Source organism: Crinia signifera, chromosome 2 (assembly GCF_055691185.1).
Source record: "Crinia signifera chromosome 2, ASM5569118v1, whole genome shotgun sequence".
Classification (NCBI taxonomy): domain Eukaryota; kingdom Metazoa; phylum Chordata; class Amphibia; order Anura; family Myobatrachidae; genus Crinia; species Crinia signifera.
This window is the reverse complement of record NC_139218.1, coordinates 367,534,966-367,561,688: the sequence shown is the minus strand read 5'-3', so window position 1 is coordinate 367,561,688 and position 26,723 is coordinate 367,534,966. Positions and strand designations below refer to the sequence as shown.

Genomic DNA, 26,723 nt, shown 5'->3' with positions numbered 1-26,723 from the left:
CCTAATGCATATGTTCAAATAATAGGGCATGTGGTATGGGATGCTGCCTTTCTTTTAACCCTTCGTGCACCTGCTTCCACAGCCAGGGGGCTACAAAGACCTCTGAGAGTTCTGGCGTACTCCCCGGCACAAGCCTAAGCACAGAATAGCAAGTGGGACTTTTCATTGGGTATTCCCCCCCCCCCCCCTCCCCCCACTAATCACTCCTACTCGTACTGTCCCTGTCCACACAAATGCCTATCTACCTACATCTATGTACACACACAGCTGGAGATAGTCCACTAGTCAGCGACTTGCAGTTCTCAAGGCACCATCCATCGGGAAAACAGGGATGTGCAACATTAGGTGGAATCACTGTGGAACCACAAAGCAGATCAGATAACTGTCAATGAAATGTGTAGATAACCATAAAATTATATAATAATAATAATAATAATAATAATAATAATAATAATAATAATAATAATAATAATAATAATAAGGATAACAATAATAACAATTATATATATATATATATATATATGCACACATATTTTAAAGCATTTAACACAAGCACAAATATTTCATATATATTTATATACATATATATATATATATATATACAAACATATATATATATATAATATATATATGCACAATCACTGTACATTCACTGTACAAGCCCATGCACAGTGATTACCGCTTGCCCATGGAACTTACAGTCTTTGCACAGCCTGTCGCCTCTTTTACTCCTGTGACACAGCCACACGGTAACAGCATAGCATCCCGACATCTGCGTCCTGCTCACACGCTGCAGATCCCTGTGTGCCGTGCACTTTCGCTCACCATGCGAGCATCCACCGGATTCTGCAGAGTGTAATCCCTTCCACAAATACAGCCCAGCTATAACCAAGTCATTGTGCCGCCAGCTGTTGTTAAATACTGCCCCTGAGTCGTGTAAGGAGCTGGGATAACCACTGCACAGCAGCCTCAGCAGCACCTGCTCTCACATCTAATGAGCTGAATGTACAGGACAGCACCAGCCCCATCAATACAGTCAGCAGCCAATCAGCAATGGCAAGCACACACACAACAATAAATGCACAGCACACTCCTGGCAGTACCAATAACACTGCAACTAACTTGTTCTGCTCAGCGTACGATACAGCTTCAAAGCTTCAAAATTGATAAAATGCTAATTGTATCGTTAACACTGCCACTGTGTCACAATCTATTTTTATTATTATTTATTACCAGTTATTTATATAGCGCACACATATTCCGCAGCGCTGTACAGAGATTATATGACCATCCACATCAGTCCCTGTCCCAGTGGAGCTTACAATCTATATTCCCTACCACATCATTCTATAGAACACTGTTCCACCAGCTAGCATTTGATAGAACTCTATGTTATTCCTTATCATGCAATTGTTGTATGTCACAAAAAAAGCCAGTTTCGTAAGGGAACATCTGTATATGTATTGCAGATAAGCCACATTATACTCACTTTAGTTGAGGAACACACAGACATTGGTTTGCAGAGCAGTTTTAGCAGCCAAATCCACAACACAGTGTAAGCTGCACGATCCCAGGCAAGCAGGGTGAACAATGAAGAATGGGACAGATGGGAGAGCAGTGTCTGTACTGAACGCAGTCCCAAGCAGACAGGCAGCCAATGGTAGGCCAGCAGCCTCACAATGACTGGGCCAGGCAGATGCAAAGCAAACCTCCCCAGTTCTGTGTGTCAGGCTTTTGGAGCTCTCTAAGTTGATTGTATTCCGAGGGTCTGCCCCGGGCAGCGTGTGCATTAACGAGGGGCGTGCTGCAACAATGGGCCATACAAAGGAGGCAGCAAGGCAGCTGCTCTGTGAGAGCCGGAGTCATTAGCAAACAAGCTGCCAACAAAAAGCACCTGGCACTGGACAGGCCTCACGTTCCCTCATTGTTATCGAATCCAGAAAACAAAAGATAAATAATTTTGTGGCAAAAAAGTTTTATCGGTAGGTCCCGTGATGGGGCCGGACCAAGAACACACATCACTAATACCGGGGTGGAGATTGTGGCTGCGCTCCTTTTACAGATCTCAAAATCATTTTTTTAATTTATTTTTTTATAAAAAGTTGAATGTTGGCCAGAAGCGCTAATGCCGCATTACCGTAGTTGGCACCACATTATAAGGGCCAGATGCACTAAGCTTCAAAATTGATAAAACGCTAATTGTATCATATACACAATACATTCAAACAAGATGACCCCTTACACTGACCCCTTAAGCTTCAAAAGTGATAAAATGGAAAGTGATAAACAACCAACCAATCAGCTCCTGTGTGATGTTTTTCAAACACAGTCTGTGACATGGCAGGTAGGAACTGATTGGCTGGTTGTTTATCACTCTCCATTTTATCACTTTAGCTTAGAGTATCTGGCCCTTTAAGTGTAAGGGGTCCTCTTGTTTGAGTATATTGAGTATATGATACAATTAGCGTTTGCTTCATATGGAACAATTTTTAAAAAAAATAAATCAATATAAAAATATTCCTTGTGATCGCCGCTTTGAGCTGGGCCGGCATGCCGCACAGTATATATACCTACACAAAGTATATGTGACAATACATTATACACACACATGCTTATAAACATACACTGTATACACACACACAGCCGCAGTGAAATGTTGTGGATGGGAGGGGGACAGTGCCAAAATTATGCAATTCTAATGTAATGGTTTTTATTGGACCTGCACCTAAGTGTCCCACCTGGCGGCTGAAACTTCAAGGTACCGGTTCAGAACTTTTTGTTAAACATACTAATCCCGATGGTCGTTTTTTCTCATGGTTGTACATATACAGATGTAGTGCCCGTCCGGATAAGGGACGCTCCATCTGTACCATCAACCGTAACCTTGTTTTGTTAAATATCTATGGCGGTCTGTTTTGGGAATTTATTTTGGAATGTTTTTAGAAGGATTTATTAATATACTATTTTACCACTAGGTATAAAGGTGGAAAAGCAGCGCTGAGTTTCACGGCGATATATAAAACATAAACATGTATCTGAGTATAAACAATTGAATCATAATAACATCAAATAACAATTTGAGCTCGAATTGGCAATTTAAAAACAGAAATCGCCCATAGGTAATAAAAGCATATCGCATAGACAGTAAATTCAGATTTCTGGGGTTTTAACAGGTATAAAAAAGGGGCACCTTGCTGTTAGAATACAGGAAGAAAACATAAAAACACAGAATAGAGGTGCGCTATATCACTATACCAATGCTTTTAGATTCAAATAAATCAATAATTTGTAAAAACAAATGAACATTTATTCAATTTTTTCAAAATTCATCAGCGTTTCATCAACGCTGATGAATTTTGAAAAAAAATAAATTACACCATGCAGAACATATATATGGTGGGTACACAGGCACCTATTCATCTAAGCCCCCATGGACATGATAAAACAGGATCACACACAATAGGGCAGATGTATTAAGCTTGGAGAAGAGATAAACTGGAGATAGAGTGGAGATAAAGTGAAAGGAGATAAAGCACCAGCCAATCAACTCCCAACTGTCATTTTCAAACACAGTTGATTGGCTGGTGCTTTATCTCCTTTCACTTTATCTCCAGTTTATCTCTTCTCCAGGCTCAGTAGCGCACGCAGGGGGGTTTCTGAGTACCCAGAACCCCCCCCCCCAGGAGTCTAAGGGCCCTAATCTGAAAGCTGAGAGTCCCCTCTTTCCATGGGTACAAGAATTTTGAAAATCGGCCCTTGGGAACCGGAGATATCTGACATCAAAGCAGTGGTCCCCATCCAAGCCTGTTAATTGCTGTTCCCAGTCAGATATTTCAGGTTCTGTCTGACTTAGAGTTTTTCTGAGGGTATATTCCAAAAGCTGGGACTCTCCCCCTTTGATGGATACTAGAAGCTTGTCTCTACTCTTCCCAGAACCAGAGATATCAGCCTTCCAGCAGCTGGTTACTGCTCCAGCTCAACACACCTGGTATGTAGTTTTATATTCTCGTTGGCAGATTACTCTGCTTCCTGAACCCTGATCCCCTAGTCCCCAATACCATTTGGTAGGTGGGATTCTCTAGTTTTCAATTCCATTAAAATCTAAGAAATCTATTTTTGGAAACTGGAGACATCTTTAGTCAAGCAAGCTGTCCTCCCACCAGAAAATTATGAATAATAAGTCCTCTCCACTGTACACCACTCCTCTGCGTATTAAACACCCTCTACCACCCTGGAAGTTATGTATCAGGGCCCCTTCATTCAACCCAATGCCCCCTTCTCCCACCTCATCTCCCACCATCTGTGCAGTAAAAGGGTAATTAGTGGAAATTACTGATCCAGGCCCTACATGCTGAGTGGTTGATATAATACCCCCTGCCACCCGCGGGACATCAAAGCTTCCCCCACCCCTACCGCTGGAGGATAGGTAGGGGCCCCAATACATTGCTATGCCCAGGGGTCTACACTGCTGTTAAAACCCCTGTATGTATGTATGTGTGTATATATATATATATATATATATATATTTATTATTATTATTGATATACAATTGGTCTATCTATAATACTTTAACTGACCCAGCATATACTGGGTCACCTAAGTGTCCATCTCCGTGCTTTGCTCCGCCCCTCTGGAAACCCCCTTCTGAAAATCCTGCGTTTGCCCCTGAGGCTTAATACATTTGCCCCAATGTTCTCTCTGGAACTTTATAGCCTCAGGGACCAGTCACGTTAAACACAGCCACTGAGGTCCTTACATTGCGCAGGCATATTGCAGCGCATCTTAAAACTTTTTAATACACGCCTTTTCGGGCCACTCTTTTATAAGTCATGTCACTTAAACAGGTCACTCACAGAAAACACTTTTGCCACATGCAATGTCCACTATATATGAACTGTTTATATCGTGTTTTGTTTTCAATAGGGATCGTGACTTGCCGCAGCCAATCACCAGCCGCCGGGAACACAGCACACAGTTACACTTCAGTAGCCGTGACTACTACAATGTTTGCGTTCCACAGCGTTCCATAGGCCGGAAGCAGACGGGCTTCCTACCCAGACACTTCCGGTAATCAGACCAGCCGGCGGCGGGCGAGCGGCAAACGGCGGGACACGCTCCTTACACTCACCCTTTATAAGGTAAGCACCAGTTATGTTTTCTTTGTTATCACCACGCACCTTGACAAAGGGGGACCACCCCCAAAACGTTGGTCGTTTGATTGCTAAAAATACAGCACAGTTTGAAAGACCCCGGAGTGCCAGCCTTTTTCTTAATTCTCTACACCAATATGTGGAAGGGCACCAGGGCAGCTGAGTCATAGCGGTGAGTGCCGGGCCGCACCAACATATATATATATATATATATATATATATATATATATATATATATATACCATATATACTCGAGTATAAGCCTACTTTTTCAGACCATTTTTTATGCTGAAAAATCCCCCCTCGGCTTATACTCGAGTGAGGGTCCCACTTGAGTCAATAAGTTTTCCCAGTTTTTTGTTGTAAAATTAGGTGCCTCGGCTTATAATCGGGTCGACTTATACTCGAGTATATACAGTATACACACACACACACAGGAGTGCAAAGTTAAGTTCTGGTGAATACCCAATTTAGGTAGGAATAGTTATGCGTTTTGGTGTTGTAAGCTAACAACTTCCTCAGTTGAGCCTGTTTCCACACTGCCTTGCCTGCGAGTGAAACTTGCCAATACATGGATCATTCCAGAGGGACTTGGCCCATTGAACAGAGTAACTATTCCACCCTAGTTGGGTATTCACCGGAACTTTGCACTCAACTGCAACTTATATATGCCTTGCTCCTCCAACATCCAAGAGGCATCATTGCACAGCAAACGTTAAATTCTTCAGCCCTAAACAAGGGTAAGGTGTGTATGTATGTATATATATATATATATATATATATATATATATATATGTAAACAAAGGGAAGAAGGAGCGCACACATGAGCAAAGTCTTGAGTTTTTACTTAAAAAATCTGCATGTAAGCTCAAATATATCAAATAAATCAAGCCAGCATGAGAATAATCACCGACAGTATAGCACGCTAATAGGTACGGGATCTGGGGATTCCAGGCAACTCCGACCGAGATGTAAGCGGCAGCAGTGTTCTCACATATAGGAGACGTTTGGCACGGGATCTGGGGACTCCAGCAACTTCCGACCAGTGGTAGATCAACGGTGACACAGCTCGAGGCACAGCACGCTGAAGGACCGGGACCTGGGGACTCCAGACTCTCCGACCCAGATGGAGCAGCGGCGGCAGCGGCGTTCTCAGCACGGCACAAGGCGAACAGACGGGAATCAGCAACAGTGATTGGACACGTCAGGAAGACACGCCCCAACGCGTTTCGTCGTGGGATATATATACACATTGTGAACTAGGTGATCATAAAATAACACACTATAAAATTGAATCTACCTGTTCTACTGCAGCATATTACTGCCAGAACCGCCAATAGGGGGGTCTGGGGGTACTTGAGTCCCAGGCCCCGGACAGAAATGGGGCCCGCGACCTAGTGGCAGCGCACATGAAGGGCTGGCCGACCATTACGACGGGTGCGCGGCTGCCGGAATTCAGCTGTCACTTTGTCAGACGACAGAGGAGGAACCTGGCCGGCAGGCAGAGAAGCAGGAACAATGGATTATGGGATTTGTAGTTCATATTTTACTGCTCAGACGATGAGCAGTTAAATATAAACTACAAATCCCATAATGCAATTCACCCCGAAAGGGTAGTAGTGAGGGAGATAGCACTGACACGTCACAGGACGTCTCCTCTCCCACACGCAGCCCTTTGCTAGTATTTTTGCACTGCAGTGAGTTGTGATAAGGCTGATTTATGTGAAGAAGAGAGACAGCTTTCCAGTTCACCACCTCTTCCTCTGTGCACAAAAACGTGTTTCAAACAGACAGGGTAATGATCCTTTTTTTTTTTCATTTAAAATTTCTTATTTAATTACCAGCTTGCATACCTCCCAACTTCTGTGCCGATGAAATAGGGACACGCAGCGCGAGCGCCCAAAAAGGGGTGGGGCGTATGCAAATGAGGGCACGGCTTATGCTAATTAGCCGCAACCTCATGCGCACAGCGTCTATTCTATTAGATTGGGGGGTCTCCCAACTGCCACCCCCCGCTGTCCCACCCGCTGTCCCACATGTGGTCACTTCAGCCGCAACACAGATCCCCACATTTATTGTGGTTACCATGGTAACCTCTGAACACGATTGGCGCACACCCCCTGACGGCTCCAGTCTGCTGACTGCCAGTGAGAGCCTGACGTCATCAGCACCACGCCGACTGAGGGGCAGGTGATGGGTGCACACGAGTTGCTGCACTGTTTGAATTCACTATAAATGTAAGTACTGTACCATTTTCTCACCATGTCTTGATAAAGGGCACACAGCCCGAAACGTCGTCACACTTTCCAGTGTTGGTGTTATTCATTTGATCACTGTATACTTAATTGAAAAACCTCAGGAGTGCCAGCAGAAATTCTATCTGCATATTCTCGCTGTATCTCTACAGCAAGTGCCAGGACTCAAACCTACTATATATATATATATATATATATATATATATATATATATATATATATATATATATATAATGCAATCGGGACTGCAAGCATCACACTTCCGTGCACAGCTATCGGTGGTGTTGCTAAGCAACCACTACCGCTTGCGCTCCACAGCGGTCATGTTTTACAACAGATCCCATCCGGACTGGCGTCGTCAGCCCTGCAGATAACACAGAACATCCTCACTTAAGTACTTTATTATTGATCATGTTAGAGATTCCGAACGTGGTGGTGATAGGGCAAACCGTCTGCTTCTTGCGGAATGTGGATAGATCTTCAGATTTAATACTATTTTCCCGAAAGGGTTAAACGATAAGATTAACTGGAATTCTGTCACCTAATGTTCTGCGGTATAAGATGTATGTTTTATATGTGATTTATATTGTGGTGTGGTATTATTGTTACTGCTTATAAGTTATATGTATGTGTCCTCTCTTTTCTGTGTTATCTGCAGGGCTGACGGCGCCAGTCGGGATGGGATCTGTTGTGAAACATGGCCGCTGTGGAGAGCAAGCGGTAGTGGTTGCTTAGAAAGTAGCTACTTTCTCTCCCTGAAGAAGTCACTGACAATAATAAGAAGGCGGGGAAACGCGTTTAAGGAGCATTCTTAGCAAATGCACAAGAGGGATACCTTATTGATTGAATATCACACACTTCTCAGAAGCCTACTCTATAGTTGCGTCTAAAGGGTCAATCGGCACCAGCTACTGGGAGACCTGAGGAGAAGGTGTTATCTGTAAGGTACCTCTGCTACATGTCTGGCCAGACAAAAATACTGGACAGTATTAAATCTGCAACCACATACCCCATCTACTAATAAAAGTTACTAACAACAAACTGTTTCCAGTACTAACAATTAATGGAGTCACATATGTGATACAGGACAGCCTACCAGTAAGCCGTTATGAACTAATGCAATATATCTAACCACTAATCAAATACAGCTAAAATCTACAAAGATAGTGCATGTTGTTTTTACCAATATATGCCCATATAGGCACTTTTTACTTATTTTTAGAACTTATTGAAGTCACAACCGGTTGTGCTTTATTCTCTTTATTTTGTACATGTTGTATGTGTTGTTTTAGATTATTTAGTAATTTATGCCATTAACATTAATGTCATATAAATATTGAAATTTAAACTCGATATTGCGCAGTTCTATTCATCTTTTTTGGTTCCAATAAGATCCCTCCCAATTTCCCCAATGGCTCACATATACAAAGAACAACCCTTGGGCCATAATCCTGGAAGTCCACACACCGCAAAGGTCAGCTCTATAAATCAGGGATGGGGAACCTTAGGCCCTCCAGCTGTTGTTGAACTGCACATCCCAGCTTGCCCTGCTACAGTTTTGCTATTTGCCCATGCTAAAAATGTTGCAGGGCATACTGGGATGTGTAGTTCAACAACAGCTGGAGGGCCGAAGGTTCCCCATATAAACTAGAAATGGATGGTTTTGAGTGTTAACCCCTTCAGTGGCAATCCCGTGAATTTTCCGGGCTGTGCCTCAGTGCCCAGTCTGGCAAGCCCGGAAAATTCTCGGGATTGCCACTGTTTAGAGCTGCTGAGTTAATCTCTAAACTCAGGCAGCTTCAGCGCTGCCTGGCTCCCTCTTACGCCGCGCCTCCTTCTCCCCCTACCCTCCGGCTTTCCTATTGAGGCGCCTGCTTTCCTATCTCAGGCGTCTGCTTATGACAAGCCAGCTGCCGGGGGCAGGGATGGGGTGCCGGGCCAGGCAGCGGCTGATTGACAGTTCAGCGGCGCTGCCCGGACCCGGGGAGGCAGTGGTGGGGTTAATGGGAGGGGCTTGGCCTAACAAATGTATTTTTTTTCTAATGAATAGTTTCAGCTATGATCTACAATATTCAGTACTTCTGCCCTTGCTATAATTTCTGCTGGTTATATCCCCCCACCAGTGTCTGCTTCTCTATCTCTAGAATGCATAGTTACTAAGAAGCTATTTCTAAACAGGAAAAGTTATGAACCGCTAATAATGTCAAGGTTGCAGAACAGTGCTGTAAATAGCAGCGATGTAAATAATTCAAAACACCAAGCACATAAATCTACGGAAACTGTAAAAAGTAATCTATATGGCCTCGTAGCCAATGACATTATTTTGCATGTGTGTATAAACACATGTCAAACCCAAACATTTCACATGCATTTGAACACATTGGGGCAGATGTATTAAGCCTTAACAAGAGATAAATGCAAGGGTGATAAGAAGAGATAAACGTCCAGCCAATCAGCTCCTTACTGACTTTTTTCAAACACAGCCTGTAACATGGCAGTTGGCAGGTGATTGGCTGGATGTTTATCTCTCCTTATCACCCTTGCATTTATCTCTTGTGAAAGCTTAATACATCTGCCCCATTGATCCCTATGGCTACATGCATGACTTGTGGCCATTTACAAGGAACCACGTGTAAAGCACAACAGACTAACAATCTCTGACGTCTATCAGTGAATTTTCTTTACCAAGTATAGTAGCGCTTACTAACGGCTTTGGGGCTCATCTACATTTGGATATAAGTCGTTTAAAAAAATTATTCTCAGATGTAGCAGTACACACCCACGCTTCTAGGTGCCACGTTCACAATCTCTTCTTGTATGGAACTAGACACTCCCTTTGGGTGCATGACACCCCCCCTCAATGGGGCGCTGTGCAAAATTCTATTACCAACTATAATCTCCATGCATTGGAGGTCACTGTAGGCTTCTCCTATGCACTTAACTTACATTTGTAAAGGCCCCCATACCCCGGAGCGATATTGGACACAGACGCATGATTCCGTTGGGTCGTGCAACAGATGATGTGCACATCATAATGACATTACGCACTATGAGCACACGATGTGCACATGATCCGTTACACGACCCTTCGGAATTGTCCCGCACATCAGACGTGCTGCACATCTGATCCATCAGCTCTCACTGTGGTTGTAAGCAGATACGATTGCTGGTTCGACCACTCCATGACCTGCATATGAACAGGTCACATGCAGTTCTTCCTGACGTATGGCCATCTTAAGAAGGAGGTGCAGCATAGCCAGACACTAGTAAAAACATCAGCGAGTGTGGTGTCAGTAGGCCTGATCCAGAGATGCGCATAAGCAGGGATACCGACAGCTCCTCCGGCAGGGCCGGTGTAAGGCTTCTCAGCACCCTAGGCAAAACTTCAACCTACTGCCCACCCCATGCTGCCACCAATAACCAATTTCCAACCCCTTAAGGCATACTTGCCTAACATTCCGGAATGTCTGGGAGGCTTTCAAAAACCGGGTGGTCCTCCAAGCCCCAGGGGAAGGCGGGCAAGTCCTCTGCTTTCCCTGGAGGCCCCTAGCACCCTCCCATTTACCACCCACAACAGAGTACAAGGAAGAGGGGGAAGCAAAGTAGGAAAGTATGCCTCAAGGGAAAGTATGGAGGAGAGGTCTTAGAAGTTCCACAGCAACCACCTGCATTAATTACAACAAGGATCCTCATAGATATCCTTGAATTTTTATGATAGGCAGACTTGATGGCGCCCCCCAGATCCTGGCGCCCTAGGCAAATGCCTAATGGTAGAGCCGGGCCTGCCTCCAGGCCTCTGTAAAGGGAGGGGATGTAGTCAATGCAGCAGAGGTGTGGCCAGACCTCTCCATATAAAATATATATTAAAAAATGACTGCGGTAGACGCTGTCCGATCTGGTGGGCTGCAGTTGGCAGGGTATTCTGGTGCATGCAGTTCATTGCTGGGGTTTACACATGCGCAGGAATGCGTATGCGCAAACCCCCCACCATTGGAATGGGGCCAAATTCGCCCCGTTGCAAATGGTAATATATTAGGCCCTCTGAGATCATACAGCAAAATAATTGCACTGTATACAGAATAAATTGTACCATTTTAGCCCTTCCTCCCCAAAGAGCCGCAAACCACGGCAATTACGGCAATGGGGGCGGGGCTCAGGCCCGGCGACAGGGGGGTCAAGGGGGTCAGCCGTCCCGGGCCCCGCCAATCTGGGGGCCCCAAAGCAAGCCCCCCCCCGCCGCTCAGTACCTTAACTATGATGCATCTTCATTCCCTTCCCTCCCAGTCCCCTGTCAGCTGAACGGAGGAAGGAGCTGTTACACACACGGGGCTGCATGGTGGCTGAGCTTCGCGGGACTCGGCTTGGGGGCAGGGCTACACTGGACTCTGGGGGTGGAGCTAGAGGTGACAGGCAGCTGCTGCTGACTGTCTGCAGGGAGAGGAGAATCTTCTGCATTTCCTGGCCCAGCCAGACTCTGCACTGCTACTTCAAAGGTAGGAGTGATGTGTGTGTGTGTTTATAGGGTTAGGCTGAGGGGGGGGGGGGGGCGGGTTAAGCCGCAGGGTATGAGTGTTAGGCGCACTAGCGAAGAGGGTCAGAATTGGGCTGCGGTTGGGGGAGTTAGGAAGTGCGTCAGTGTTCTAGAGCGCAGGCCACTCGGTTAGGGAGGCCGTTTGTGTGATGGAAGGCAAGCCGCAGGGTTAGGAAGCGAGTCAGTGTGATAGAACGCAGGCTGAAGGGTGAGTGATTGCATCAGTGTGATAGAACGCAGGCCGCAGGGTGAGGGATTGCGTCAGTGTGATAAAGCGCAGGCCACAGGGTGAGGGATTTTCTTCAGTGTTAGAGAACGCAATGTGCAGGGTGAGGTATTGCGTCAGTGTGATAGAACGAAGGGTGCAGGGTGAGGTATTGCCTCAGTGTGATAGAACGCAGGCCGCAGGGTGAGGTAGTGCATCAGTGTGATAGAACGCAGGCTGCAGGGCGAGGGAGGGCGTCATTGTGATAGAGTGCAGGCTGCAGGTTTAGGGATTGGGTCAGTGTGATAAAGGTCAGGCCACACGGTGAGGGATTTCATCAATATTATAAAATGTAGGCCGTGGGGTGAGGTAGAGCGTCAGTGTGTTAGAGCGCAAGGTGAGGGAGAATGGCAGTTTGATAGAGCGCAGGCTGCAGATATAGGACTGCTTCCCAGAAATTTCCCAGGCCAGTAATGGGCACAGGGCGCTTCCAGTTTATGTTCCAGCATAGGGGGTGGGGGCCCGCAGATATATCAGTGTATGGTGGGTGGTTGCCCATAGCAACATCCCATCTGAAATAGAACTCTTATCTTAGTAAATTTCCCCATATCTGTTAAGCACCCTGCTAAAATTGTGCGTAACCCTTCCCACAGCTTAACCCTAACTCCCCTTGCCCTGCTTCAGCATAACCCTGTGTCCCTCACTATTGCCTAAATGTAAGCAGCACCCTCTACCCCGACCCCCTGGCCTGTCAACTGTTGGCAATCAGGATTCCCTCATCAATGTCAGGTTTCTGGCACCGGTCTTATGTACGCAAGACGTAATGCCGGTGTAAGTATTCTTACTGTCGGCATCCCGTCTGCCAGGAAGTTATCCGCATCCAATAATAATTTTATATATATAGCGCTCCAACAAGACTCAATGCGCTTTAAATAAATGTTTTATTATTTCATTCCCAGTGTGAAAGGGCATCCTAAATCCAAAGGGAGGGACACACAAGCTATCAAAAACATGTGAGATCCAAGCCCAACTTAACCTAAGCTGAGACCCCAGAGTTCAGATGTGTTCGGTTTTTGGCAAAACCAAACTGCTCATCTCTATGAAGAATCCAGTAACTTATTTTATTGGTGGAGAATGGAGCCAATGGGTACCTGGGGTGCTACTTGCTGGGGGTGGCACAGCAGGATTCCCACCCGTACCACACTCCTCATCTGAGCAGATGGCCCTTTTGGACACCAGCATCTCCGCAAGGGCGTTGATGGTTGCATATGCACATGCGCAGGGTCATTTCTGTGCATGTGCATACGCTGGGTGCATGCACGCAAGTGTGCGGGCGGGGCCGGAGAGGGGCATGAGGTGGTGGGCCGGCTCATTTGCATATGGGAATGTCCAGCATTTCATGGGCATTGCCATGAGAAAGCTGGGCGTTCTCATGGTAATGGGTAGATGATGCTGGTGCGGGGGAGCGGGCAGCCACTTCCTCCTGAACCTCCATGCATATATAAGTGACTTGAGAGTCACTTTTATATGCGTGCGCCTTCGCCATCATTTGATGTTCACCGACCATCGAATGATGTTGAAGGATCCCCCAAGGCTGCGAATGTGTAACATCCATTGGCAGGCCCTGCAAGTGAATCGCCCTTGCGAATGGGTGGCGGCCAGGGTTTGGTGGACTCACAAGGCTGCAAATTCACAGCCTTGCAAATCAACCAGAATAACCCCCAAGGTGATAGGAAATAAAACACCGCTATGTTATTTGTAAAGATCTAAAAATAAATGCTTACATTTCAAAATAGCCAAGGACATCAAAGCCAGTCACATCTAGGACCTTAAAGTTGGGGGAGTGGGTGTGTATCAAGGTGGCCCAAAATCGGATTACCCTGAGACGCACTTCCTGGCGCTTAGCAGTGCTTTTAAAAATGTATTCAGACAAATTCTTTTATATATTTTCAAATTTTATACAGCTGCAGCATGCACTTCTGTGAGCCTGTCTCGACTCACACAAACAAGAGAAAATTGGGGTGGGTTGAAGTGTATTGCGCTGCTGATTGGACACACTGTGTTATATTTTTAAATTTTATATAGGAAAATAGAAAATTAGCAATACATATACATACATTTAATGCCTAGATATGGAAATAAAAATAAAAACAAGAATATAAAAAACAATGTTAAAATATCTCATGAATTGGGATCCCAGTAAATAGATACAAATGATTTTGTGCCGTTACTGGCAGACCTTCAACAATAGCTTGTTTCAATATAGTGATGCAGTCAATTGCACTGATATCAGGAAGGAAATGATCCAGATCGTATATAATTCATTGTATAGAATATATCAATTATGTGAATTTGCAAATATTGAGATGCAGTCACAGATATAGATGGTATGCTCACCCTTTCTAGTAACACTTGCTTCGTGCTGATTTTGTAGGGGAAGATGAAGGGAGGGGGAAATTTCCTCCAGCGATCAGGTTCAGGTATTTGGAGATTGGTTGCTCCCTTGCTGGTGTACCTGAAACTCCTCTCGGCACTAGGCCGGTGTAGCCTGCATGCGATTACGTACGGATTCACCGCACTGACCGCAGCAGTAAAGGAGTGATTTAGGTGGTAGATCGGATTCTCCGTTTAGTGTAGGAGTCCTGCTCCCCTGTTGTAGCGTGGAGAGCGGCTGGTTGGAGCAGCTGATGGCCGGCAGCGGGGGGAATATGCTGCACTTCAGCTGAAGCTGGAACACGGGGTCAGCGGTGAGCCGGCAGGTGGATCTGCGCTTCAGTGGAATCACAGTCGGCGTGAAGCGGCTAAATTGCCGGCAGCGTGGAGCGGGTGTACTTCTCCTGAGAAACAAGCTAAGGTCTGCTATCGTGGATCACCAGTTCAGGTGTGCAGTGACGTCAACGCGTTTCGTCCCCTAGGTCAGGTGGGAACTTTTTCAAGACGGAGATATTTTAACATTGTTTTTTATATTCTTGTTTTTATTTTTATTTCCATATCTAGGCATTAAATGTATGTATATGTATTGCTAATTTTCTATTTTCCTATATAAAATTTAAAAATATAACACAGTGTGTCCAGCATTGATTTTTACTCAGCCAATCAGTGTGTTACAACTAATTCTTTAAATCAGCAGCGCAATACACTTCAACCCACCCCAATTTACATCTAGGACCTTACTCTGGTTGATTCGTACAATCCGTGGTGGTCGCACACATGCAGTCATGCGAAGCCACCACCCACCACTTTTTGTCAACTCCCCTTGTATATGCCCATTTTCGCAGTGGTGCGAGGCCGCGCCCAGAGAAACACCCAAAACATGCCGTGATTCTGTATGTATGTAATGTATCAAGGAGGTCTGAGCTTTCTCATGGGTGAGAGTGACTTGTCCTACTATATCCTACAAACTATCCCGAATATTTTTGGTCATTGACTCAGAAAGTTGTAGAACGTGGGTCACCTGGTTGCTGACCTAATTAGCCTCATAATTATTGCATATTAGCGGTCTGTAAAGGTCTTTACTAATTAAATCATAGGTGTATGGGTCGACACTATGAAGGTCAAATTACATTATGTCGACCACTAAAGGTTGACAGTGCATTGGTCGACACATCAAACAAGTCAAGATGGACACCATATCAGTCTACCGCGTCCCCTAGATTCGGGCACGGTGCCTTGCTGCAGTCAGCACACTATTATATTCTCCCTCCACGCCCTAGTGGATGGTACGGTATCAAATACCATCTGTCGGCACATGTCGACAGAAAAAAAGAAAACGTGAAAAAAACTCACATTTTGTCTTTCAACCTTCCCATTGTCAACTTAATGCTTGTGTGGACCTTCCAACCCTGCATTAAGTAGAATTGCCTGTCATCTTCTGAAACCATTTCAGGACTCTCCCATCCACTTTATAACCTGTTAAGGCTTCATATATTTGGTCCACTGTGTGCTGATGCTCGAAACATTGACTGTATTTGATTGTCTTGTCGGATTTCCCCATTATGCCCTGTACCCCTAACCCTTTTTAATTTCTGTACTCCATGTTTCAGGAAACACGCCACTTGCACGCGCTTCTTACCCACGCGTTGGTCAGTACCCTGTCGCAGATCAGTGGCTGGTGCTGCTGGCAGAGTTGTGGGCTGGCATGATGTCCCAGTGTCACCTCATTGCTGTGGACCAGCGTGCGGTCTGACATGCAACACCCGGCGTGCGGCTGTATGGGTGCCACCGTGACACCCGGAGTCAGCTGACCTGTGCACTCCAATCCCCAGAGCCCAGTGTGTGTCATGGGACTCAGGTACATCGTGACATGTCTGGGCCTTACTGTCCAATTCCAGCCCAACCTGCAGTCACATGACAGCCCTTCAATCAACTGCCACTGAGGGGGTCAAAAAGGAGTCAGTTTAGAACAGCTCAGGGCCTTAAACAATTGTCTTCATTCTGGGCCAGATGTACTAAACTTGAAAAGTGATAAAATGAAAAGTGATAAACCACCAGCCAATCAGCTCCTACCTGCCATGTCTCAGGCTGTGTTTGAAAATGACAGGTAGGAGCTGATTGGTTGGTGGCTTTTCACTCTCCATTTTATCACTTTTTAGGGCTTAGTACATCTCGCCCTCTGTGAGAGATCCCAGAGGCTGACCCCAGCGTTACCTTGTACTGCTGCTGCTGCTGCTTATCTCTGGCTCACCTATCATCTGCCTGATACTCTGCTAATACCAATTACAGCTTCCTGAGTTATTACCGGCTGCCAGGTCAAGGCACAGGACCCAGATTCCCAAACCGATTCCTGAACCATCTGTTCCCAGACCGACCGAGGCCCACAACCTGCCCATCAACTGCAGCGAAACCCATATCCCCTTGCGGAGGTCACTGGAGAAGACCACCGGTGGTTTTAGACTCCGCGTCTCTGTAAAGATTTACCGCCAACACTTTCCCTAGCCCTCAGTGTCCAGTGTCAATACATTCACCGTCATTACATCAAGCTCTCCGGTTTCAAGTTCCAAGAAGCCTCCACTGGGTCATTACCACCACAGCCGGGAACACCAGATCCCCTAGCCCTGACACCATGCTCATTCTGGTTCATGTTCAATAAACATTGAAAAACATAATTTCAATAGAATGCAAAATATATAATATCTGTACAGTTCTTAGCTAGACAGGCAACAAAGTATTTGGGTGAAACACCAGAGGTGGTGAAGGGGTGCCCACATAAGTGAAACGATACTCGATGTTAAAAGAAGATAATTTGCATACTCTGTAAAGGATAAGACTTTGTCAGGGGCTTGCACTCATTATTAATGGTGTGTGCGCTTCATATGGAAACTTGCATCAACTTAGGAAGAGGAGAAGCAAATTTAGAATATGTATTTGATCAGAACGGCTGCAGGGAGATAGTGACGTGAACAGCAGGTGTTCTGATCTGCAGCACCGGTTTAAACGTCTTTACACACAGAAAATAAAGGGCCGTGATCCTAAAAAGCTAATCACTGCCTGCTGTGACATTCAGCTTAGATTAGTCACTGGCATCAGATAATGGTAAGCGCATTACAACATCTGTAAGGAAAACGCAGAGCAAGTCAAGATTACTCAGTCACATCCACCGACTTCTTCAGCGTGAAAGCACCAGTGTTAGTTTAGTGAATTAAGTAAATGTACCAACTGTCGGTATTAGATTGTAATACTGTAACTAATAAAGTACCCACAATTCCAGCCACGGCAAAGCAAAACACACTATAAGAAAAAATTGCACATGGGAATCGGCCGTTGTGACTCGGACAACTACAAGACAACTTTTTGAAAAAGTGATTTACAGTATCACCAAACTCTTTAAATTTTTTAGTTAACAACATTTACCAACAGCAACAAGAAGTGTTTCACATACAGCGCTCTGTGTATAACCTTATATTAAATATAGATATCACCATTTGTTTTCAAAGGTTTTTTCCTTTAAATGGAGGTCTCAAATCAGCAGGCTTTTTGTAGACCTGAAATGATAACCACCCAATCTCACAGGATATGTAAGAGGGTGTGATAGGGAGAAATATAGTGCAAATTATCCTTGATTTAAAAAAGGAATTTAATGACAGTCCGCACTTACTAGGTAAAGACTTTTAAAATAGCATGTATGACAGTCCACCAGGCAAAAACAGCTCACAGTCAGATGGAAGATGGGTCTTACAACCAGGGGTCCAACATCCAGTCCGGAACTAGAGGAAGGGATCCACCGATATGCACCTTAACGACCAGTGTTCAGCCTTAGATCCTGGGGATGTCCACAGTCAACACTCAATGCGTTTCGAATGAATCTTCTTCAGGAGTGTAGTTTTCAACATTAGCTGGTATATTATGCATTGGATGTATTGGATCCAATAGTAAGAAATTTTGCAAAAAAATTGGATAGAGTAGAAAACGGCCATAAAAATAAATCTAAAAGAAACAAAAAAAAAAAAAACGGCCAACAGGATAAAACAATACTATAAAAACTATAATTAACCCCAAAATATTATGGGCCTGATTTGGAGTATTAGGCATGGATTGCAGCAGCACAGACAAAGCATTACTAGTAACGGCACTTATACCCACCGCATAAGAGAGGAACTTCTAAGACCCATTTTACACCAGCCTAAATATCCCAGGGTTTTGCACGGGAGCGCACAAAACCGAGGATTGATGTAAATGCGCCCAGTTGAAATGAACCGGGTCGTGAGAATTCTCAGAATATATCTATGCCACCCTGATAATTCCATCAATGTCCTGTCCCCTGATGGAATTGTCTTTATGTACCATGTTCTGTACTTGCCCAAATTTGCCTTGTACTCTAATTTGTTAAATAAATGATAACATTAATAATCTTGTGTTCTAGTATAGTCAAAATCTCACAGTGTGTATAGACCACATCGGTGGTTTCTGGTCTCCATGGAGTTCAAGGGAAATCGCATAGTCAAAATTTCACCATGTGTATGCACCTTTAAGACAAAATCGCTTTGACGGGTTCCCTGAATCGCCCTGTGTGTCCACAGCGGACGATAGCAATGCGTAGCCCCGCGGCGTCGCCATCACCTGGCCAAGTAGACACTGCAGTCAAGAATATTTTGACTAGATGCTGCAGTGTCTATTTGGCTGTACACATGGGCTGCAGCTGGGGATGGGCGCCAGCTTATTTCCAGCAGCGACTGGGTGATTTTGACTAAATCACTTAGTCAAAGTTGCCCATCCTTCAACTCATGTGTGCACCCCTTTCGGGTTAGGCTATGGTAGATGAGGGTTTGCTAATGGGAGGGGAGATTCCATTCACTTAGGGGATACTTACCACAGGAAGTGTCGGAGGAAGTCATCGGCACCGCTGGACCTAGATGACAGTTGGATCGATCATGGTTGACATTCCAACCATGTTGTCATTTTCATGTTGATATAATTAATGCCAACAAAATCCACCAAACCCGCTAAAACATAGAAAAAGAATTTGAACATGGGATCCATGGCTTCAGCACTGTCCAGAAATCCTGGTGGTGTTAAACGGGTATAGGTCATAGCGTCGACAGAACTTAGGTTGACAGTCATTAGGACGACCACTATAGATCGACAGTTACTAGGTCAACACATAAAATAGGTTGACTTGCATTTGGTCGACACAAGATAGTAAAGTATGAAAAACACCTTTTAAAAAAAAAACATGAAAAACTCATCGTTACAAGTCATGCAATGGAGACCTGATCCATAGTTTTGTGTGTACTCTCAGTATAATCGCTGCAAGGCTCGTTGCTGTTCACATTGAATCAGTATTTTAAAACACCATCATTATACTAAGTGCAGTAAAAACATTGTATGAGAGGTACTGTATACTTGATACTGGGGAATATATCTGTATAAGCACAGTAAGAATACTGCGTATTGTCTGGCATAAAGAAAGTACATGTCACTTTTATACTAACATCAAAATAACCATTATTCATGTTGCTAAAAATATTCTGATGGGTTCTATGTATGTCGTTTTGTGCAATGCGATGAACGTAAAGTGGAGCTTGCCTTGTTCTCAAAACAAGATGTTCTAAATGTGCCTGAAAATAGCGCAATGTGGAAAATCAGCCCTCTCCTTGTGATGTACAAAGTTCTAGACTAGAGTGTAATGAGGGACCGGAGCCCAGTAATTACATAGTTGTCAAAAAAGTTATCAGTTGTCATGAAACTTTTTTTCTAAAATTAAATAATCCATTTAAACCAAATAACAAAAAATACAGATTCTCTTCCCACTACTTTTTTTCCTGCTGTATATTTTAAAAATGAAGAGTTGCCCGTAGCAACATCCCGTGTGAAATAGAACTCCAACCCCCCTGGCCACACTGGTTTTACAGTCACCCCCACCAGTTCAACCGGTATTCACTGGTCTCTTCCTGTTCCAATCCTGTCTCTGTATCCTGGGAATATGGGACCACCCTTTTTTGATGTCAGTGGGTCCAGATTTGGCTTCTGGCACCTCCTCTTGTCATCCGCTAATCATTATTAGTGGATTTTTTGTTCCCTGTGGGGACCAGTGTGATTGTTTTTTTCATATGGGGGCCTGTGGGTTTGTTTTTTTCCTGTGAGGGCCATTGTGATTTTTCCTGTGGGGGGTGGTAGCCTTGGCAATTTTAAAATATTGTTTGGTGTGCTGCGGGTTTTAAAAGGTTGAAAATAACTGCGTGATAAAGTGGAGAGAAAGTGACAGCCAATTAGCCCCTAACTGGCATGTTATATGCTGTATAGAGAAAAGTAAGGAACCATCCCATCCCACCCCCATACAAATATACAATACATATCCCAACTCCATACATATATACATTCCCCCATACATACATACATATATACATACTGAAGGCCACCTTACGACTGGTGCTGCGAGTAACAGTCACTGCAGTGCTGCTGCCAGGTCATGGAGCCTCTAGCCGGGCTGCTGCTGCTGTCCCCCAACTTCCTGCTGTGTTACTTAGGCACAGCTGCTGGCAGGGATGCGGGGGATTGGCTGAAATGGCTGTGGTATCAGGGGACAGGAAATTGGGAACCGTGAATGGCCGGGGGGTTGGCTTCTGCTTAGGGAAGAGCCGGGCAACCCACTCTTCATGCTGTCAGTGCCGCTGATGCCTGTCAGTGTAACAGGCAAAATCAGCGGTAGCTTCCAGCTGCACACAGCACGAAATCATAACACTAAGGGGGCAGGCCGCGGCGGGGACTAGAAAACGTCACCATGTTATAATTAGACTTGGCATCAGGTCGGGGGGCAAGTGGTACGGCGTGCCTGCAACAAATTTCTTAAAGGTACGTTGTACCGCGCCGTACCCCCTTACTTGCATCACTGCCTATACAACATGAAAGCTCTTTGTCATTCAGTCACACTGTCCTTTATTATATTTCTAAATGCTGACATAACCCATCACCTGTGGCATTGCAGTCAGACACTCTATTCAACTAAATAAATAAACAAAATTGCAAAACTGTGGAATTTGTACATAATATCTGACATCAAGTTAAAGGCAGTAGCATAAAATCGCATTAATCAATGCAGAAAAATCATGCAATTCCAGGCTTTTGGGACCTCGCTCCCCTGCGAACGCGCGGGGGAGCGAGTAAACCAGAATAAGGTCCCTGGTCTGTAAGTACTGCTCATAAAACATACATGAGCTCAGAGCATGTTTTAAGAAAACAGATCCTTATGAAAGTCACTGGGTAAAATACTGAATAATGCAGCCCACTGACCTACATAATGACATTATACAGCAAAACCACCATTTACTGACCCTTTTCAACATTTACTGAATTAGTCTTGCAATAAATCTATTTCAGCTGCCACGGAAACACAGATAAATAGTCTAGCTTTATTTCTGTCTGCTAAAATAGGAAACCATTGTTAATTATGTAAATATAGCCGGAGTAAGCATTTGTGCTATTAGTGCTAATTGGCTGAAAACATTCGGTATACAAGTATTGGCCTATATTTAAGCCTGAGCTTAAAAATAACTGCAAGTGCATTGTGGGAAAGTCATTAATCGATACAAGAATCTCGGTCACTAGGTTTCAGAAAACTGAATGCGATAAAATTAGACCACCTTTCCTTTGTTAATGGCCTTACATTGCATGATTTTCTTTTTGGGTCATGGTTCTCTTTTTCAATGCGCGGTGGGATTATAAAGCGTACATTGCGGACATTAAATATTACATAATCTTATAGGACACTAAGCAAATCAGCTGCTGTATATAAATGTGGTACCCCCACACAGTTATTCAGAGATTGAAAGGGTTAGTGTTCACATCAGGGGTTAACTCTCTGGCAGCCTCTTACTGCAATGTGTTGTCAAGGAGGGCTTTAGGACCCAGCATTGCCTGCAGGGGCAAGGGCACTGGAAGGAGAGTGTGCTGGGACAGGAAGTCTGTGTGAGGAGGAAGCATGCTGCTGCTCTGAGGAGCTGGGAAGAGAGTACCAGGCAGTGCTAAAAGCTGTATTTGGAGCAAGTCTTGGACCCTGAGCTGTGAAAAGTTGCAACAGAGGATGCAAGAGGTGTGAGTCAAGTCCCAGAGACTGAAGTGCAGCATCAGGTACAGAAACTGGGAGCAGCAGAAGCAGAGGCTTGTGTGGGCACCAAAGGGGAGCAATGAGACTTCTCTTACAACTGCAGCCCTGTATAAGACAGTCTATAGCTTCAGCAGAGATAGTGCTTATCCAGGCAAGCACATACCCATCTTTATTGCAGCTGCATACAGAACCCCAGCAGTGAGAGGTCACCCTGCTACCACAGTAACTAACACAGACTACAGTATTACTACACAGAAGCCAGCAGGCCTCAGAGGGTGAGTCGTGGACTGTATGACATTGTGCTATACTGGCATCACCCATAGGCACTTGTTTGCTACATGACTTTGGCTTCATCTATTTGCTGGAACTCATGACTGTCCTGTCCAGTTTATCAGCACCTGAAAGGAACTATAGTACTGTCCCTGTTATACCCCTGTGGCTGGATCCTGTATTGCAGGAGCCATTTATTGTTATAGACAGCAGTTCTCCAAGCCGTTTGCAAAGGATTCTTTTATGTTTAAAATGCACCTACGTAATTGGGCCCCAACGTAATCATACGATGAAGACTTAGGGACACTGTTCCTGGATGCAGGAATGCGGCGCTTAACACCAATTCATACTGTGCACAGTTAAATGTTATTCTATATTTAATCATATATTGTGTTGTAGAGTATTGCTCATATGATAATAGTTTTCACATAAAATGCAAAGTAATTTTTGAATATTTACAGTATTAGCAAATAATTGAATTGGTTCCTATTTTAGTGAACAGCTTGCTTGTAGCATCCAATAATCAGTATTCACCAAATTGCAATTGTCTATAATAAACATGTTCTCTGCGGAGGAAACTGTTTAACATATCCCTTGTCTCAACTGATCTTCCTTACCTCTCTGAAGAGTGGAGAGAATCTGAACCAGGCCCGGAAACCCAGGTAATGAGGTAAAGCCACACAGCTGCCATTTCATACCACTTGTGGGTGTCACACTTGGCGTCACGAACAGGATTCAGAGTCCAAAGTAAGGAGATTGAAAACTCAAGGGTGGATGTCAACAGATCAACCCGCATCAGTAGAGCCATCTGGCAGCAAAGCAGGAACGGCAAGCCCAGCAATGGCGCAAATGAACCCAATTACACTAATTTATCACTTCGGGGCACCATGGCTCCCAATGTACAGCGGAGATGTTCATTGCAATGAAGGGACCTCTTTTACCAAATTCAAAACCGGTATGAACTCAATGTTTCTTCTGTTTCCCTTGAGCAACCAACAGCAAGTAGAGATATTAATAGGACAATTAAAAGGATTGGCACTGCGGGAAGTTACGTCATGGCCATTGAAAGAGAAGCAAAACGTGGACCAAGTACTGACAAAATTGGCCATCACATTTGAGATGCAGAAGTTATTGGAACTAAAAATGAAATTTTATGCTTGTAAACAAAGACCGGGAGAATCCCTTCGCGAATATGCCCTAACTCTACAAGAAGCCTTGCATGCAATACAGGCCATAGATGCAGAAGAGGTCAAGAATACAGATGAAGCATTAGTAACCCAGCTCATTGAAGGGGCTAATGGAGAAGGGACCCGGACCCATTTGCGAATGCTGAGGATGCAACTCCCAAAACAAACCTTTCGTGACTTCAAAGAAGCAGCAATCAAGGTGATAGGCACTGTCACAGATCGGGACATGGACTCTCTGAACATGCCAAAATTTCATAACTATACACATCCACTTGGAGATAATCACTCAAACCCTAATCCAACGCTAAAGGGGAAGGTCACCATATTGCAGAGTGTGCAGATGCCATCCACAGATCCTCTACAGATACTTGAAAGGCAGCTGGAAGATTTGATGGTGTGGATGGCTGAGATGAGAAAAGAGATGTGCAACATATCAAAGTCCAAAATACCTAGTCATAGGAAACAAAGGTGGAGAACAAGAAGGAGGATAATGCCTAGTGACCGGTGGGAGCCACCTCAAAGCCAAGCCTCGGGGAGAAAAGGAGGCGTAGTTCCAGGTCCTGAAGAATGGCAGGCTTGCTATGGCAGACAATGCCATATAGGTGCAGATGAGATATCTGCCATATTAGATAATGATCCTCCAGTCCGCACAAACAAAATCTGGGGAAAAGTTGTCTGGTTTCACATGCAACGTGGATACGGATTCATCAATTGTGTTGACACAAAGCAGGATATTTTTGTTCATTACACAGCTATCCAGAAGAACAACCCAAGAAAATATTATCAAAGCCTCAAGACTGGGGAGAATGTAGAATTTGATGTCATCGAAGGAGAAAAAGGTCTCCAGGCAGAAAATGTCACTGGTCCTGGTGGTGTTCCAGTTCAAGGCAGCAGATATGCAGCAAAAAGAAAGTGTTATTGGAGCTACCCACGTCGCAGAGGTCCTACGCATCACTACAGTCAAAAATACCAATCCCAGAAAGATAATATGTATCTGAAAGAGGCAGAAAATGTGTCAGGATACAATAATTGGAGACCACTTGGATGCAGTCAACAGTATTCTCATGCCCAATCACAAAATGAGCTAATTAAAAGTATGGCCAATCCAGAAGAACCAAGTAGATATATGCAACAGAACCTGCAAGACACTGTCAGACCACAACTTCCTCAAGAGCTACCATCTGAATGCGGAACTTTGACAACTCATATCCTTGCATGAGGACATGCAACCTTTTAAGTGGGGTAGGATGTGGTACCCCCACACAGTTATTCAGAGATTGAAAGGGTTAGTGTTCACATCAGGGGTTAACTCTCTGGCAGCCTCTTACTGCAATGTGTTGTCAAGGAGGGCTTTAGGACCCAGCATTGCCTGCAGGGGCAAGGGCACTGGAAGGAGAGTGTGCTGGGACAGGAAGTCTGTGTGAGGAGGAAGCATGCTGCTGCTCTGAGGAGCTGGGAAGAGAGTACCAGGCAGTGCTAAAAGCTGTATTTGGAGCAAGTCTTGGACCCTGAGCTGTGAAAAGTTGCAACAGAGGATGCAAGAGGTGTGAGTCAAGTCCCAGAGACTGAAGTGCAGCATCAGGTACAGAAACTGGGAGCAGCAGAAGCAGAGGCTTGTGTGGGCACCAAAGGGGAGCAATGAGACTTCTCTTACAACTGCAGCCCTGTATAAGACAGTCTATAGCTTCAGCAGAGATAGTGCTTATCCAGGCAAGCACATACCCATCTTTATTGCAGCTGCATACAGAACCCCAGCAGTGAGAGGTCACCCTGCTACCACAGTAACTAACACAGACTACAGTATTACTACACAGAAGCCAGCAGGCCTCAGAGGGTGAGTCGTGGACTGTATGACATTGTGCTATACTGGCATCACCCATAGGCACTTGTTTGCTACATGACTTTGGCTTCATCTATTTGCTGGAACTCATGACTGTCCTGTCCAGTTTATCAGCACCTGAAAGGAACTATAGTACTGTCCCTGTTATACCCCTGTGGCTGGATCCTGTATTGCAGGAGCCATTTATTGTTATAGACAGCAGTTCTCCAAGCCGTTTGCAAAGGATTCTTTTATGTTTAAAATGCACCTACGTAATTGGGCCCCAACGTAATCATACGATGAAGACTTAGGGACACTGTTCCTGGATGCAGGAATGCGGCGCTTAACACCAATTCATACTGTGCACAGTTAAATGTTATTCTATATTTAATCATATATTGTGTTGTAGAGTATTGCTCATATGATAATAGTTTTCACATAAAATGCAAAGTAATTTTTGAATATTTACAGTATTAGCAAATAATTGAATTGGTTCCTATTTTAGTGAACAGCTTGCTTGTAGCATCCAATAATCAGTATTCACCAAATTGCAATTGTCTATAATAAACATGTTCTCTGCGGAGGAAACTGTTTAACATATCCCTTGTCTCAACTGATCTTCCTTACCTCTCTGAAGAGTGGAGAGAATCTGAACCAGGCCCGGAAACCCAGGTAATGAGGTAAAGCCACACAGCTGCCATTTCATACCACTTGTGGGTGTCACATAAACACATCATATGGGGCATTTGGTACTTGTGTATTATCA

General features: G+C 44.6%; 1 protein-coding gene across 3 annotated transcripts in view; it reads right to left on the bottom strand.

The window, feature by feature from the left end:
• The window catches only part of ZC3H12C (zinc finger CCCH-type containing 12C), a 105,765-nt gene that overhangs the window by 60,895 nt on the left and 18,147 nt on the right, over positions 1–26,723 (bottom strand). The window contains exon 1 of one of the 3 annotated variants that reach the window (XM_083169992.1): positions 1,490–1,567. The exons of 1 other annotated variant lie outside the window; for it this stretch is intronic. In XM_083169992.1, coding sequence (XP_083026118.1) covers positions 1,490–1,513 — 24 coding nt within the window. In that variant the 5' untranslated portion in view covers positions 1,514–1,567. Of the gene's footprint in view, positions 1–699; positions 965–1,489; positions 1,568–26,723 lie in introns of those variants that run through there. One more of the 3 variants, XM_083169991.1, reaches the window with a different exon arrangement.